Source organism: Misgurnus anguillicaudatus, chromosome 4 (assembly GCF_027580225.2).
Source record: "Misgurnus anguillicaudatus chromosome 4, ASM2758022v2, whole genome shotgun sequence".
Classification (NCBI taxonomy): domain Eukaryota; kingdom Metazoa; phylum Chordata; class Actinopteri; order Cypriniformes; family Cobitidae; genus Misgurnus; species Misgurnus anguillicaudatus.
The window spans coordinates 35,914,069-35,927,291 of NC_073340.2; the positions used below are offsets into that span (position 1 = coordinate 35,914,069).

The 13,223-nt window shown below is 39.2% G+C and overlaps 1 protein-coding gene across 1 annotated transcript in view; it reads right to left on the reverse strand.

Annotated features, from left to right (window-relative positions):
* LOC129420323 (IgGFc-binding protein) overlaps nucleotides 1-13,223 on the reverse strand; it is a 125,299-nt gene that overhangs the window by 13,949 nt on the left and 98,127 nt on the right. Inside the window, exons 44-62 of the mRNA XM_073867205.1 lie at nucleotides 12,929-13,050; nucleotides 12,539-12,817; nucleotides 12,347-12,442; nucleotides 12,090-12,243; nucleotides 8,662-8,915; nucleotides 8,436-8,582; nucleotides 7,757-8,336; nucleotides 7,080-7,666; nucleotides 6,403-6,967; nucleotides 5,666-6,270; nucleotides 4,924-5,479; nucleotides 4,463-4,662; nucleotides 4,032-4,167; nucleotides 3,798-3,866; nucleotides 3,604-3,654; nucleotides 3,025-3,146; nucleotides 2,635-2,913; nucleotides 2,443-2,538; nucleotides 2,186-2,339 (exon numbers count right to left, since the gene is read on the reverse strand). Coding sequence (XP_073723306.1) covers nucleotides 2,186-2,339; nucleotides 2,443-2,538; nucleotides 2,635-2,913; nucleotides 3,025-3,146; nucleotides 3,604-3,654; nucleotides 3,798-3,866; nucleotides 4,032-4,167; nucleotides 4,463-4,662; nucleotides 4,924-5,479; nucleotides 5,666-6,270; nucleotides 6,403-6,967; nucleotides 7,080-7,666; nucleotides 7,757-8,336; nucleotides 8,436-8,582; nucleotides 8,662-8,915; nucleotides 12,090-12,243; nucleotides 12,347-12,442; nucleotides 12,539-12,817; nucleotides 12,929-13,050 — 5,052 coding nt within the window. The remainder of the gene's footprint in view (nucleotides 1-2,185; nucleotides 2,340-2,442; nucleotides 2,539-2,634; nucleotides 2,914-3,024; nucleotides 3,147-3,603; nucleotides 3,655-3,797; nucleotides 3,867-4,031; nucleotides 4,168-4,462; nucleotides 4,663-4,923; nucleotides 5,480-5,665; nucleotides 6,271-6,402; nucleotides 6,968-7,079; nucleotides 7,667-7,756; nucleotides 8,337-8,435; nucleotides 8,583-8,661; nucleotides 8,916-12,089; nucleotides 12,244-12,346; nucleotides 12,443-12,538; nucleotides 12,818-12,928; nucleotides 13,051-13,223) is intronic.

Here is a 13,223-nt window from a genome sequence, read left to right on the forward strand (position 1 = left end):
GGACATTCATCGTATTGTTTTGATTTTCATTTTTTCATTGACTTTATTGTATATGAGAGGTTGTAGTAAGCTCACATTTTCTGCTACAATGAAGACTAGGTATTGAATTAAACGTGAAAATATCAGGCATGCATTGCTACCACTCTAAACGTGCTAATATACAAGAAAGGGGGCTAAATAATTGACCAAATATTAGTTTAACCAAAAAAGCATAGCTTGCACTTTCTGTCTGTCTTCCATCAGAGTCCAGTTTTTCCTTGTCTTTCATATTTGTGTTTAGTATTGTGGAATTGGCAAAGACCTGGTGGTTGTTTATAAAAGCTTTACAGACAAAATTAATAGGGCCTAGCCATTTTCATTATTTCACAGCCTTATTATACATCAAAGTGTAATATGACATTGACAAAATATGAGATAACCTTGTCTGATAGTCTGACAGTATTGTGGCATAGTATCAGGACATCCTTCTGTCTGTTGCGCACTGCTAGGGGCAAATGGCCGGATGATGGGCCTATTTGGGAGAAAGTCCAGGGCTGTTTTTTAGCCCCAGTCCATCCCTGATAGTCAGCCAGTTACATACACACAGCCACTACATTTGAACAACACAAAGTTCTTGAAGCTATTCCCAGTGTATTGTCTGCACTGTAAGTTACTGTCACATTCAGGCCTTAATCGCCATGCGTGAAAACTCATTCTCTGTTCTAAATAATGTTTTTAAAGACTAGAGATGAGCCATGAGCCACACGTGTAAGTCTTAGCATTTGAGCGAGACAAAGAAATTTCACCACAAATAAAAGGACCTTGTTCTTAAAAAGTTTTAAAAACTCCTCTTGTCACCTGCAGCTCTTCTGAAGGTAAATATGCCTAGCATTAATATTATTAAACAATGTCATTGACAGATCTACACCAGAATGGTGACATTAGTCCCTTTCACACATACAGTCTTTACTGGTAATTTACTGGTAAATTGCAGTTAACAGATCATGTGTGAACAGAACCTTTCCGGTAAATCAGTGCTACCAATTTACCAGAAAGACAGGTTGTAAGATTACCAGTAATTTACCGGTAAGGTCTATGTGTGAACGAAAATTATAGGATTACCGGCATTTAGAACGGACGACGTCAGACCGTGCTGACAGTTTCGGGCCAATCATAGCGTTTTAATACAGATGACGCGTTTACCCCCGCACTGTTTACTGACGTTTCCACACACATGCTGCTTGAAAGTTGAGCACACCTGAAGTTTACGTCCACATTTCTTCACCAAAGTTGTTTAAAACAGCTTACCGCCGAATTGCCGACGTCTTTAGCACGCCCTCTGCGAAGCCTAACGTGCAAACAGTAGTGTTGTTAAAAACGCATTTTCGGTTTGACGTCGTCTCATTCAATGTTGTTTGGTCATGAGCAACTTCGCGACTGTTTACCACAGACGTGAAAACAGCAAAATACGGACCGTGGATATGAACGACGTGGATTGTTTACAAATACAACACTGAGCTCGCCGCGTGCTACAGGTACTTCCGCTTTCTCAACGAATTTACCGGTATTTTGATACTGATGTGTGAATGATGTCTTACTAGTAAAATAACGGAACGTCACTGCATGTGTGAACAGCACATTTTTGTATTTACTGGTTAATTCATTCTGGTAAATTCATGGTAATTTACCAGAATTACTGTGTTAAAGAGGCTATTGTTTATTAATATTAATATAAGGTTCAATAACTTACAGTCCTCAGTTTATTTAGATCTGATATTTTAACCATTATAAAAAATTAAATGTATGCATTTACTTGAGTAACAATGTCCCACAACAACTCTTTTCTTTAAAATATATGCTCGTAGTTGCTGTACACTCGCAGAAGTAGCCTACTTTCAGTTTTAGTAGTGAAAAGTATCCGGAGCACATGCTGTTGCCATGGTAAATTGTAATGTCGGAGCTTCATTGATGGTGGCTTTTCATAGTTTTTTTATGCACACGCTTAACTCAGAGTCAACCTACTTAGAGTCGATTGAACTAACTAAGTTCCGATGTTTTGTGAGTAAGTCAACTCAGAGTTGAAGTTTTAACTCAGAGTTGGTTGAACCTCCTTACAGATATGGGCCCCTGGTATCTTCACCGTGTCAACAAATATATATAATGTAATAATGAATACGCACTGGGAAAACTGGGAAAATAAAATTACCATTGAACTGACAACCCTGTGGTCCATAATCTGTTCTGAAGCCCCATCTGCCGGTAACATTGACATTGGTGCTGCGTGTTAAGCCTGTGAAGTCAGTCTGAAGTGTTCCAGTGATTGAGAAATAATAGCTCGAGTTGATGTTGTCATAACCGGCCTAATGGTAAGAAAAAAAGATCCAGATGTCAACTTAGTCATTTAGTTACAGATAATACAATTAAGTTTGATTTTCTTTTATTAGGTTTTCATAATGCGCATACCTGTACATATCGCTGTGATGGAGCAATTCTACCATAGTTCATTAAAACAAATGAGAGATGGCCATTTGAAATCAAAACCACTTGGAAAGATGTTTCCTGTAAGTATATAAGCAGTTTTTTAATATTGAAAGGTTAAGTCATCGTTTTGCTATTTAAATCTTTTATTGGACAAAAGTAAACCGGGTTTCTTACAGTTCCTGAATATGGATAATATGCCACTCTGTCCCAAGTTGCAACAAAGACCCATGAAGCAGAAAAGCTCAGATCAGGGAAGTATTGGTTTATGTCTTGTGTAGCTTGCGTCAGGACATCGCCAGAGGTGTACTGCTGATATGAGATCACACCGTTCCCACGATTATCAAGATCAGTCCAGAATGGAGCGATGATATCTTTTCCACCATGAGCTGGGAAGCTGTATGGGGAGAAGCTGGACCATGGTCCATCAAAAGTCAAGTGTCCATTGTTGTTGACCTGAGAAACATGGATTTATTATTTTGGACAGAATCCTTAAAACATCATCCTCTAATCTTTTAGATCTGAACAGATTTATAAAGAATGAATTTCATATAAATGTTTACTTACATAAATTTGGTTGTATGTGTGTCCAAAAAATATAAACGGTTGGTGGAGGTAAATGACTGCAGAACTTCCATCATCAATGCGTTCATTCACTGTGTCTCCAGATCCAAATGGATAAAATGGGACTGAAATAAAGTATATATAATATTACATACAGTACATACAAATATATACAGCATTTCAGTGACCAGCGTCATGCATATAATCAGGTCAATTAAAATCAGATCATCCTCTTCTTTTCCTCTATTCTTTAGTATATGATATTATTTTCTGCCATGTAAAATTGACTTCTTTCTATTCTCTTTGTATGATTGTTGTTTGTTTATCTCTGTAAGGTTGTATCTGTATGTCTTTGGCCATTGAAAAAAAAACAATGGATATAACAGGATAAGGCCAACCTATCCTATAAAAACAATAATTTTAAATTGCATAGTATTTTTAAAATCAAACACAAATCATCAATTGTGATCTGAAAAGGAACTAGTTCACCACAGATTTCACACACACTTTTATTACATTTTATACAGTCACTCCTCAAGCAATTCAGTAAGACAGTCCTCCAACTGAGGATACAGCACATACCAGTTATATTGTCAGTGGTTTCAACAGTAGTATGAGTAAATCCCCAACCATCTACGTAAAAAAAATGAACAAACATTAAATGAAGAACTAATAAAGAAAGAACTTGAAAGGTTTTGGCACTGATGTAAACACCATTTGTCAATTCAGTTATACAGTCCTCCAGACTGTAATCCAACAGATGCAACAGTACATACCTGTGTCAGTGGTTTCTCTTATTGAAGTTGTTGTCGGTACAACAGTAGTAGGAGTAAAGCCCCAACCATCTAAAAGAAATGAACAAACATTAAATAAAGTTTTTTATTATGTACTGTATTTTGGTATTTGTTGATCATAAAAAACCCCAAAACAACTGCTTGCCTTGCTTGTTTACTATTATGTTCCTTTACAATATGTAATGATACAAATATAAAAACAGAAAAGCGTATCACCATAGCAGCCACGATGTCCATTTCTGACTGTACACTCCATTGTCGGTGGGCAAGAGGATGCAGAACAACGCAGATCATTTGGGCCAAAACACTCACACAGTTGAGAACATTCTGAACTTAAGAACTGTTCACCAATCTATTAAAAACATAATAATTATTACATTTTATTTTTTTTTTACAAATTAGTTTACCGATAAATGCATTATTGTGACCAACTTTTGTTCTGTAAAAAAACACAACATGTAATGAATAAAGAAATCAACTACCAAGTACTCCATATGTAAAAGTACTATTGTGATACCATCATTCCACCATGTTTGACACTTGACATACTGTCCGTTCTTTCACGACTTCTCTGTATGATGGAATGTATTTAGACTTGATATACTGAAGCTTACATTAACATAAAAAAACAAAGTTTGAACACTCACATGATAGTAGAATCCGTCATACAAGCAGCCGCATTGCTCTACAGGTACACAGAGTCCTGAGCTCCTCACAAATCCATCATTACAGAAACAACCCTCTGAACATGTGTGTTCACAACTAGCATCAACATTGCTTGCACACGTATGACCACAGTCTGTGCCACACAACTCATAGTGACTGTTCTCTAACTGACACGGCATGACTGTCAATGAAACAAACAAATTATATTTAGCACAAAGATGAGAAAAATGTAAATATAGCAATCTACTATACCATCAAATTATTTCTTAGTATCATACAACCTGTATAACGCACTTACTGCAGTAAACTTACAATGTGAAAAATATATATATATTTTATTATTTTAGAAATAAAATGAAAGTAAGACAAATATCTAAGCAACATATTTTGAATTACATAATGGGTTAAATAAACTGGTATTTTTCCACTTTCAGTCACTTACCACAGGATGCACTTTCTCTCCAGGGGAAGACAACAGCAGTGACAGATTGACAAGCCCTCATATAGGATTCCAAAGAGTGGCACAAGACATCATTACTGTTTCCAGAGAGGCACACGTCAAATGAACAGTCATTAAAGTATGCTTGTGGATCTACAACCGCATGGCAGAAGCTAAAAGGGCCTTGATTGTCCCTGATGATCTCACACAGACTTTGAGCAATGGTCTGATCTTGGCACAATGGACCTGGATCATCCCCAGGTCCATCACTGCATTGCACTTCATCCTCAACCTTCCATTCTGCTCCAAATTGATTTGCTGTTGGTGCCAAAGAACCTGAAGGAGTCATGAAGTCATCTTCTGTTTGACCATTAAAGTTGCCACAGAGTCCACACGTAACTCCTCGATAGTCTGCAGGTACAATGATGTTTACTGCCCAGAAGCCATAAGTCACACTGAAACCAAAGTCAGTTGAAACAACTGTTTGTGATCCAGTGGAGTAGACAGATACCCTGCCAGACTCAAGTAGGATTGGGAGATTTCTGATCTCTCCATCAACCTGAATAGAAAATAACAGATAACTTACACTAATCAGTTTAGTGTAAAGTTGAGGACACCACACAAGCTTGCAAAAGTAATGCTTGTATCACTAATAAAAGCCAGTATTAGGATTAAATTGATCATTCATTTATTTTTTACATTTTTATTTAGGCACAAAAAATTATAATGAGTGACGTTTGCTTACCTGAACAGAAGAAAAACCATTCATGTTCTGTGTCATGTTCACAAGATGCCCAGAGACATTGACAAAAACTTGAACGGTAACTGAAACTGAGGATCCCCACCACGCCTCATTTTGTGCGTCCACCTGGAAGACCGGAAGCCCACGAGTGTCATTACATACTGTGGCCAGCACATATCTGCATGTGCCCTGAAAATCAAAGTAGGTTCCATCAAAAGATATATAATGGGGGTCTCCTGAAGCAGAACAGCTAGCATGTGGATTGGGATGGCAGCCGTACTCTCCATCCACCACACGGCAGACTTCTTGTTCACTGCAAGATGATGGTGTGCATTGGACATTTCCAGTAATTCCATTACAAACGCACAGAGACTGACACTCTTCACCATGCCAGAACTGCTCTCCAGGCTGCCGATAACGTCCAGCATAATGGCAACCACAACCTGTTGGAGGCACACACTGATCTCCATTCAGAACAAGTCCATCATTGCACTGGCATCCCTCCTGGCACTGCAATGTGTACTGAAAGGGAAATGAGAGACTAAGGCAGGATGCAGGAGAGGATGTGCCACACAATTCATAATGGGTATTTAGTGGACAGATGGGATCTGAAAACAAAGCATAATGAGAATTATGAAAATGAGCAATGTGATCAGCACTTTGCACCTGAATGTAAAAGTAATTAATTAAGCAATAATCAGTTTTGAATCTACAAATCTCATAAGTTACAAGATACTAACCACAGTAAGTAATGCTCCTCCACTCTCCAACTGTGATGCCTTTCTGTTGGCAGAGCAGTGTGTATCCCCGCAGGGACTCACATAGAGCCTCTCTGGCACCGCTTGTCTGCTCCAACATTTGAATGCAACCTTGTATGCGCTGTGAAGGGTCTAGTGTTCTGCTGCACTCTGCAAATGGTCCTTCAGGCATCATCATGATGTTGCAGTGCTCACTGAACTGACTGCTGTTCTGATATTGTCCTGGTTCCCAGAGGTCAGCTGGGTCCTCACAGTGGGCTGATAGGGACCCATCACGCCAACTATCTGCAAATGTCTGGGTGTCATTCAGTAGAACACCATCTGGGCTGTAAAACTCGTCGTCAATATTTCCATTGAAGTTTCCACATAGACCTCCGAGTGTACCACTGTAAGTGCTTGGTGCTGTGATTCGGACAATGTGTGGCCAGTCAGCTCTAATGGTCACCCCAAAGTTTGTTTCCAGAACAAAACCCCTAACACTGCTGTGATAGATTCGGATCTGACTGGAACCAACACTGATGGGCAAACCAACCATCTGTCCATCCACCTGTGTATGGGAATGGAGAACAAATGTTGAATGATCTAGCGTATGAATGATTTAACGCAAGGTACATTTTTTTATCTAGGAAAAACTTATTAGAAAAAGCATTTTGGCTAACCTGTACATTGCTACCTTCTCCCATTTCTATGATGACCTGAGTTCCTTCTGCCTCAAACTTCAGGAACCTAGCAAAACCTTGAAGGCCTCTAGGCACTTTCTCCACTGTCAAAGCAAAGGATGGCAGTTGGGATGGCGCCATCACCCTTGCAAGGGTCAACCCACAAGCTCCAGGATATCTGAAAGTTTCTCCATCAAAGGTGTGATATGAACCCAGGCCTTCAACTGAACAAGTAGCATAGCTGGTGGGTCTGCAGCCTCTCAGACCATTATGAACTTCACACACCTCTGCTGGACCACACTGATGCTGATAGCAGATCATTGTCATGCTACTGCAAACACATTGCCTGCCACAGTCCTCATCCAACACTACTGACTGTCCCTCAGCATAATAGAATCCCTCAAAGGTGCATCCACAGGCTGCTTCGGGTACACATGTTCCAGCACTGAGAATGTACCCATCATCACAAACACAGCTCTCCTGACTTGGCAAGGGACAATTCATGGGAGCAGAGGGATCACTGCAGGTGGCTTGGCAGCTTGTTCCTCGGGCCTCAAAATGGCTGTGCTCAATAGGGCATTGAATCTCTGAAAAAGAGAGGGTGTAAGTAAGAACATGCAAGAATATCTGATCTGTCTCCTTGAACAGTGGTTTATGTTAAGTGCAAACTGTCTTACCACAAAATCCCTGTTGTCTCCACTGGCCTAGTTGTACCCCATGTTGTTGGCATTGAGCAGCATACACATTGAGAGCCTGACATAGAATGGGTTGGTACCCTCCTCCCAAGCAAAGATCGTAGACACAGTTCTCTACATACGTCTGTGGTGCAAGCACAGAGTGGCAGGCAGCAAAAGGACCAAAAAAATCTCCTAGGATCCCGCAGTGGTTTGTATCACTGTAAACACTTATATCATTGGTGCTACAATCAAGACAAGCCAGACCAGTGCACCTGACATTATGACATCCAGGGTCTGTGTCTCCATCGACTTGCCAAGAGTTGGCAAAGTCCACATCTGAGCTCAATATCTCTCCAGAACGAGAACGGAAATCATCTTCAGGATGTAGGTTAAAGTTTCCACACAGACCACATGTTGCATTCTGATATTCATAAGGTACAGAGATGGTGACCCAGCTGTATGCATCATATGTAACAACTAAACCAAAGTCTGTGCTGATGACCAAAGTGAAACCTGACTGATAGACCTGGATGGAGCCATTGTTCAGTGTGAATGGCGTTGCTCTAAATGTACCGTTAACCTGGACAATGTTGAGACAAGAGAATTTAGGAAAATGAAAAGATAATCCACATTAAATCGCCATTATAGCAATGTAGTAATAGTATAAAGTAATACCAACCTTTGCCTCATAATAGTGATCTTTAATTAGTTCAATTTCTTGATCATACACAAACACTCTGACCATCCGAGTCCATGAAACATGTGTACTACCTCGATGATCATTTTTGCCCTCAATGCGATAGTATGGCAAATCATTTCCACAAGCCTAAACAATGATACAAGTTCAGAATTATAAATGAATTATACATAAGGTCACACAATTAGATCACAAATATAAATCTAACCTCAGAGAGAACATAAGTGCAAGTTCCCTGAAAGTGAAAAATCTGATTGTCAAAGGTGTAGTAGTGAGGATCTCCTGCGATGGTGCAGGTTTGTCTTAGAATGTTCTGACAAGAGTATTGAAAAGCTGCTGCACGACATGCTTGGGAATAAGTGCAGGGTTCCAGGCTGCACTGGAGGCCTCTGTTGGTACAGGTGCACCTCTCCTGACAGGTGGCATCATTCCAGAAAGAATCTCCCAGCTGCACTGATAAATCTGAAACAAGGACTTACTGTTGGTTTTGTGGTTATAAACACCAAATATCATTCTTTAAAGCACTAGAAAAGAACCAGCTTAGATCAACATGAGTTTTAAAGCTAATCCAAGGTGGTTCATGCTGCTTTGTTGTTCACCATCCACAACTCCTGATTTACAGCTTTTGATGATGCTGGCAAACCAAATGACGCTTGCTGCAGTGTCTGCAAATGCGCCATGAGTGGGCCATGGGGTGTGTGGTCCAGCCACTTGAGTCACTGTGCACCCTTATTTCTCGAAATAATAATGAACTTAAAGGAATAGTCTACCCTTTTGCCATATTAAACTATGTTATTACCTCAACTTAGACGAATTAATACATATCTATTGTTTTTCAATGCGTGCACTGTACAGCGCGTCGTGAATGTGTTAGCATTTAGCCTAGCACCATTCATTCCTATGGTACCAAACAGTGTATATTATAATGTCACAGTGACATTATAATATAATATAGAAGATATAAAAATAAATAAAACTCGCGTGAAAATGAACGTAATGCGCAACTACTGTTAGAGAGAGGCATGTGTGTGTGAGAGAGAGAAAAAGAGAAAGAGAGAGGCGCGGGCGTGATTGAACAGTGGAAACGTAAAAACAATACATACTCCGTCATTTTGTTCATTTGGGACATCATTCAAACTGCAAAGTGTTTGCTTGTACTTTTGTATAGTCGCAATAAAACAAAACATTGTGCTTTTGTCAAACTGTAACCTAACTGTCATCTAACCAAAATCACACACACAAACACCAAAGCAAAAAATATTTATCCAACCCAAAAACAGTCTGTGGGTGGACATTGTGGACATTCATCGTATTGTTTTGATTTTCATTTTTTCATTGACTTTATTGTATATGAGAGGTTGTAGTAAGTAGACCTGGTTGAGTCGCGACTCACTCGGATCTTTAACCCGGATCTTTAAATTAACTCATGAGTCGCGAGTCTCTAGTGTCATTTACCCGGATCAGTTGAGTCCTACTACAATTCAATGTAAAACCATAAACAGCGCCACCACACACACAAACCTCTTTCAACATTATTGATGAGACTTCGCTCGCACTACAGATCCACTCGTAACCACCTGATCTGCGCGAGAACTGACCCGAGAATCTCACTCAGAGCCGGAAACATTGCAAACTCAAGAGACCAGCGGATCCGTGCGAGCCGCGAATTGACCCGAGATTCTCCCTCAGAGCCGGAAACATTGCAAACTCGAGAGACCCGCGGATCCGCGAATTGACCCGAGATTCTCCCTCAGAGCCGGAAACATTGCAAACTCGAGAGACCCGCGGATCTGCGAATTGACCCGAGATTCTCATTCAGAGCCGGAAACATTGCAAACTCGAGAGATCTGCGAATCTGCTCTGACTCGAGAATCTTTCAACTCGTAACCGGTTGATCCGTAACCGGCTGATCCGCGCGAACTGTCTCTCCGCCTCTGGGGGCGTGTTTTTGTATATTTTTATGCGAGTATTATTAGGCCTATTTTTTTAAATTGTAGAACCAAAACACCAAACCTAAAACATAAGCAGGTTATCTAAGAAGTGTAAGGCGTTTGTTGGGGATTTGCTTTTGAGGAGACTTCAGTCGCTCTATAGATCCACTCTGAGAATCTTGAGTCGCGTGGATCAGCCGGTTACAAGTGGGTCTGTACTGAGTTTCCTTGGCGATTTAGCAATACTGACTCAAGTGATTCAAGTGACTCACACAACCCGGATCACTTTAGTGAGTGACTCACAATAACCCGGATCCTTAAAAGGAGTCGAGTTTGCAAGGCCTAGTAGTAAGCTCACATTTTCTGCTACAATGAAGACTAGGTATTCAATTAAACGTGAAAATATCAGGCATGCATTGCTACCACTCTAAACGTGCTAATATACAAGAAAGGGGGCTAAATAATTGACCAAATATTAGTTTAACCAAAAAAGCATAGCTTGCACTTTCTGTCTGTCTTCCATCAGAGTCCAGATTTTCCTTGTCTTTGTTTAGTATTGTGGAATTGGCAAAGACCTGGTGGTTGTTTATAAAAGCTTTACAGACAAAATTAATAGGGCCTAGCCATTTTCATTATTTCACAGCCTTATTATACATCAAAGTGTAATATGACATTGACAAAATATGAAATAACCTTGTCTGATAGTCTGACAGTATTGTGGCATAGTATCAGGACATCCTTGTGTCTGTTGCACACTGCTAGGGGCAAATGGCCGGATGATGGGCCTATTTGGGAGAAAGTCCAGGGCTGTTTTTTAGCCCCAGTCCATCCCTGATAGTCAGCCAGTTACATACACACAGCCACTACATTTGAACAACACAAAGTTCTTAAAGTTGTCTGCACTGTAAGTTACTGTCACATTCGGGCCTTAATCGCCATGCGTGAAAACTCATTCTCTGTTCAAAATAATGTTTTTAAAGACTAGAGATGAGCCATGAGCCACACGTGTAAGTCTTAGCATTTGAGCGAGACAAAGAAATTTCACCACAAATAAAAGGACCTTGTTCTTAAAAAGTTTTAAAAAGTTCTCTTGTCACCGGCAGCACTTCTGAAGGTAAATATGCCTAGCATTAATATTAATAAACAATGTCATTGACAGATCTACACCAGAATGGTGACATTGTTTATTAATAATAATATAAGGTTCAATAACTTACAGTCCTCAGTTTATTTAGATCTGTTATTTTAACCGTTACAAAAAATTAAATGTATGCATTGACTTGAGTAACAATGTCCCACAACAACTCTTTTCTTTTATATGCTCGTAGTTGCTGTACACTCGCAGAAGTAGCCTACTTTCAGTTTTAGTAGTGAAAAGTATCTGAGGCACATGCTGTTGCCATGGTAAATTGTAATGTCGGAGCTTCATTGATGGTGGCTTTTCATAGTTTTTTTATCCACACGCTTAACTCAGAGTCAACCTACTTAGAGACAATTGAACTAACTAAGTTCCGATGTTTTGTAAGTCAACTCAGAGCTTCACCGTGTCAACAAAGTGTTTGTCAACTGTTATATATATATATATATATATATATATATATATATATATATATATATATATATATATATATATATATATATATATATATATATATATATATATAATGTAATAATGAATACGCACTGGGAAAACTGGGAAAATTACCATTGAACTGACAACCCTGTGGTCCATAATCTGTTCTGAAGCCCCATCTGCCGGTAACATTGACATTGGTGCTGCGTGTTAAGCCTGTGAAGTCAGTCTGAAGTGTTCCAGTGATTGAGAAATAATAGCTAGAGTTGATGTTGTCATAACCGGCCTAATGGTAAGAAAAAAATATCCAGATGTCAACTTAGTCATTTAGTTACAGATAATACAATTAAGTTTGATTTTCTTTTATTAGGTTTTCATAATGTGCATACCTGTACATATCGCTGTGATGGAGCAATTCTGCCATAGTTCATTAAAACAAATGAGAGATGTCCATTTGAAATCAAAACCACTTGGAAAGATGTTTCCTGTAAGTATATAATCAGTTTTTCAATATTGAAAAGTTTAGTAATCGTTTAGCTATTTAAATGTTTTATTGGACAAAAGTAAACCGGGTTTCTTACAGTTCCTGAATATGGATAATATGCCACTCTGTCCCAAGTTGCAACAAAGACCCATGAAGCAGAAAAGCTCAGATCAGGGAAGTATTGGTTTATGTCTTGGGTAGCTTGCGTCAGGACATTGCCAGAGGTGTACTGCTGATATGAGATCACACCATTCCCACGATTATCAAGATCAGTCCAGAATGGAGCGATGATATCTTTTTCACCATGACCTGGGAAGCTGTATGGAGACCAGCTGTACCATGGTCCATCAAAAGTCAAGTGTCCATTGTTGTTGACCTGAGAAACATGGATTTATTATTTTGGACAGAATCCTTAAAACATCATCCTCTAATCTTTTAGATCTGAACAGATTTATAAAGAATGAATTTCATATAAATGTTTACTTACATAAATTTGGTTGTATGTGTGTCCAAAAAATATAAACGGTTGCAGGAGGTAGATGACTGCAGAACTTCCATCATCAGAGCGTTCATTCATTGTGTCTCCAACTCCAAATGGATAAAATGAGACTGAAATAAAGTATATATAATATTACATACAGTACATACAAATATATACAGCATTTCAGTGACCAGCGTCATGCATATAATCAGGTCAATTAAAATCAGATCATCTTCTTCTGTTCCTCTATTTCTTAGTATATTATATTATTTTCTGCCCTGTAAAATTGACTTATTTCTAT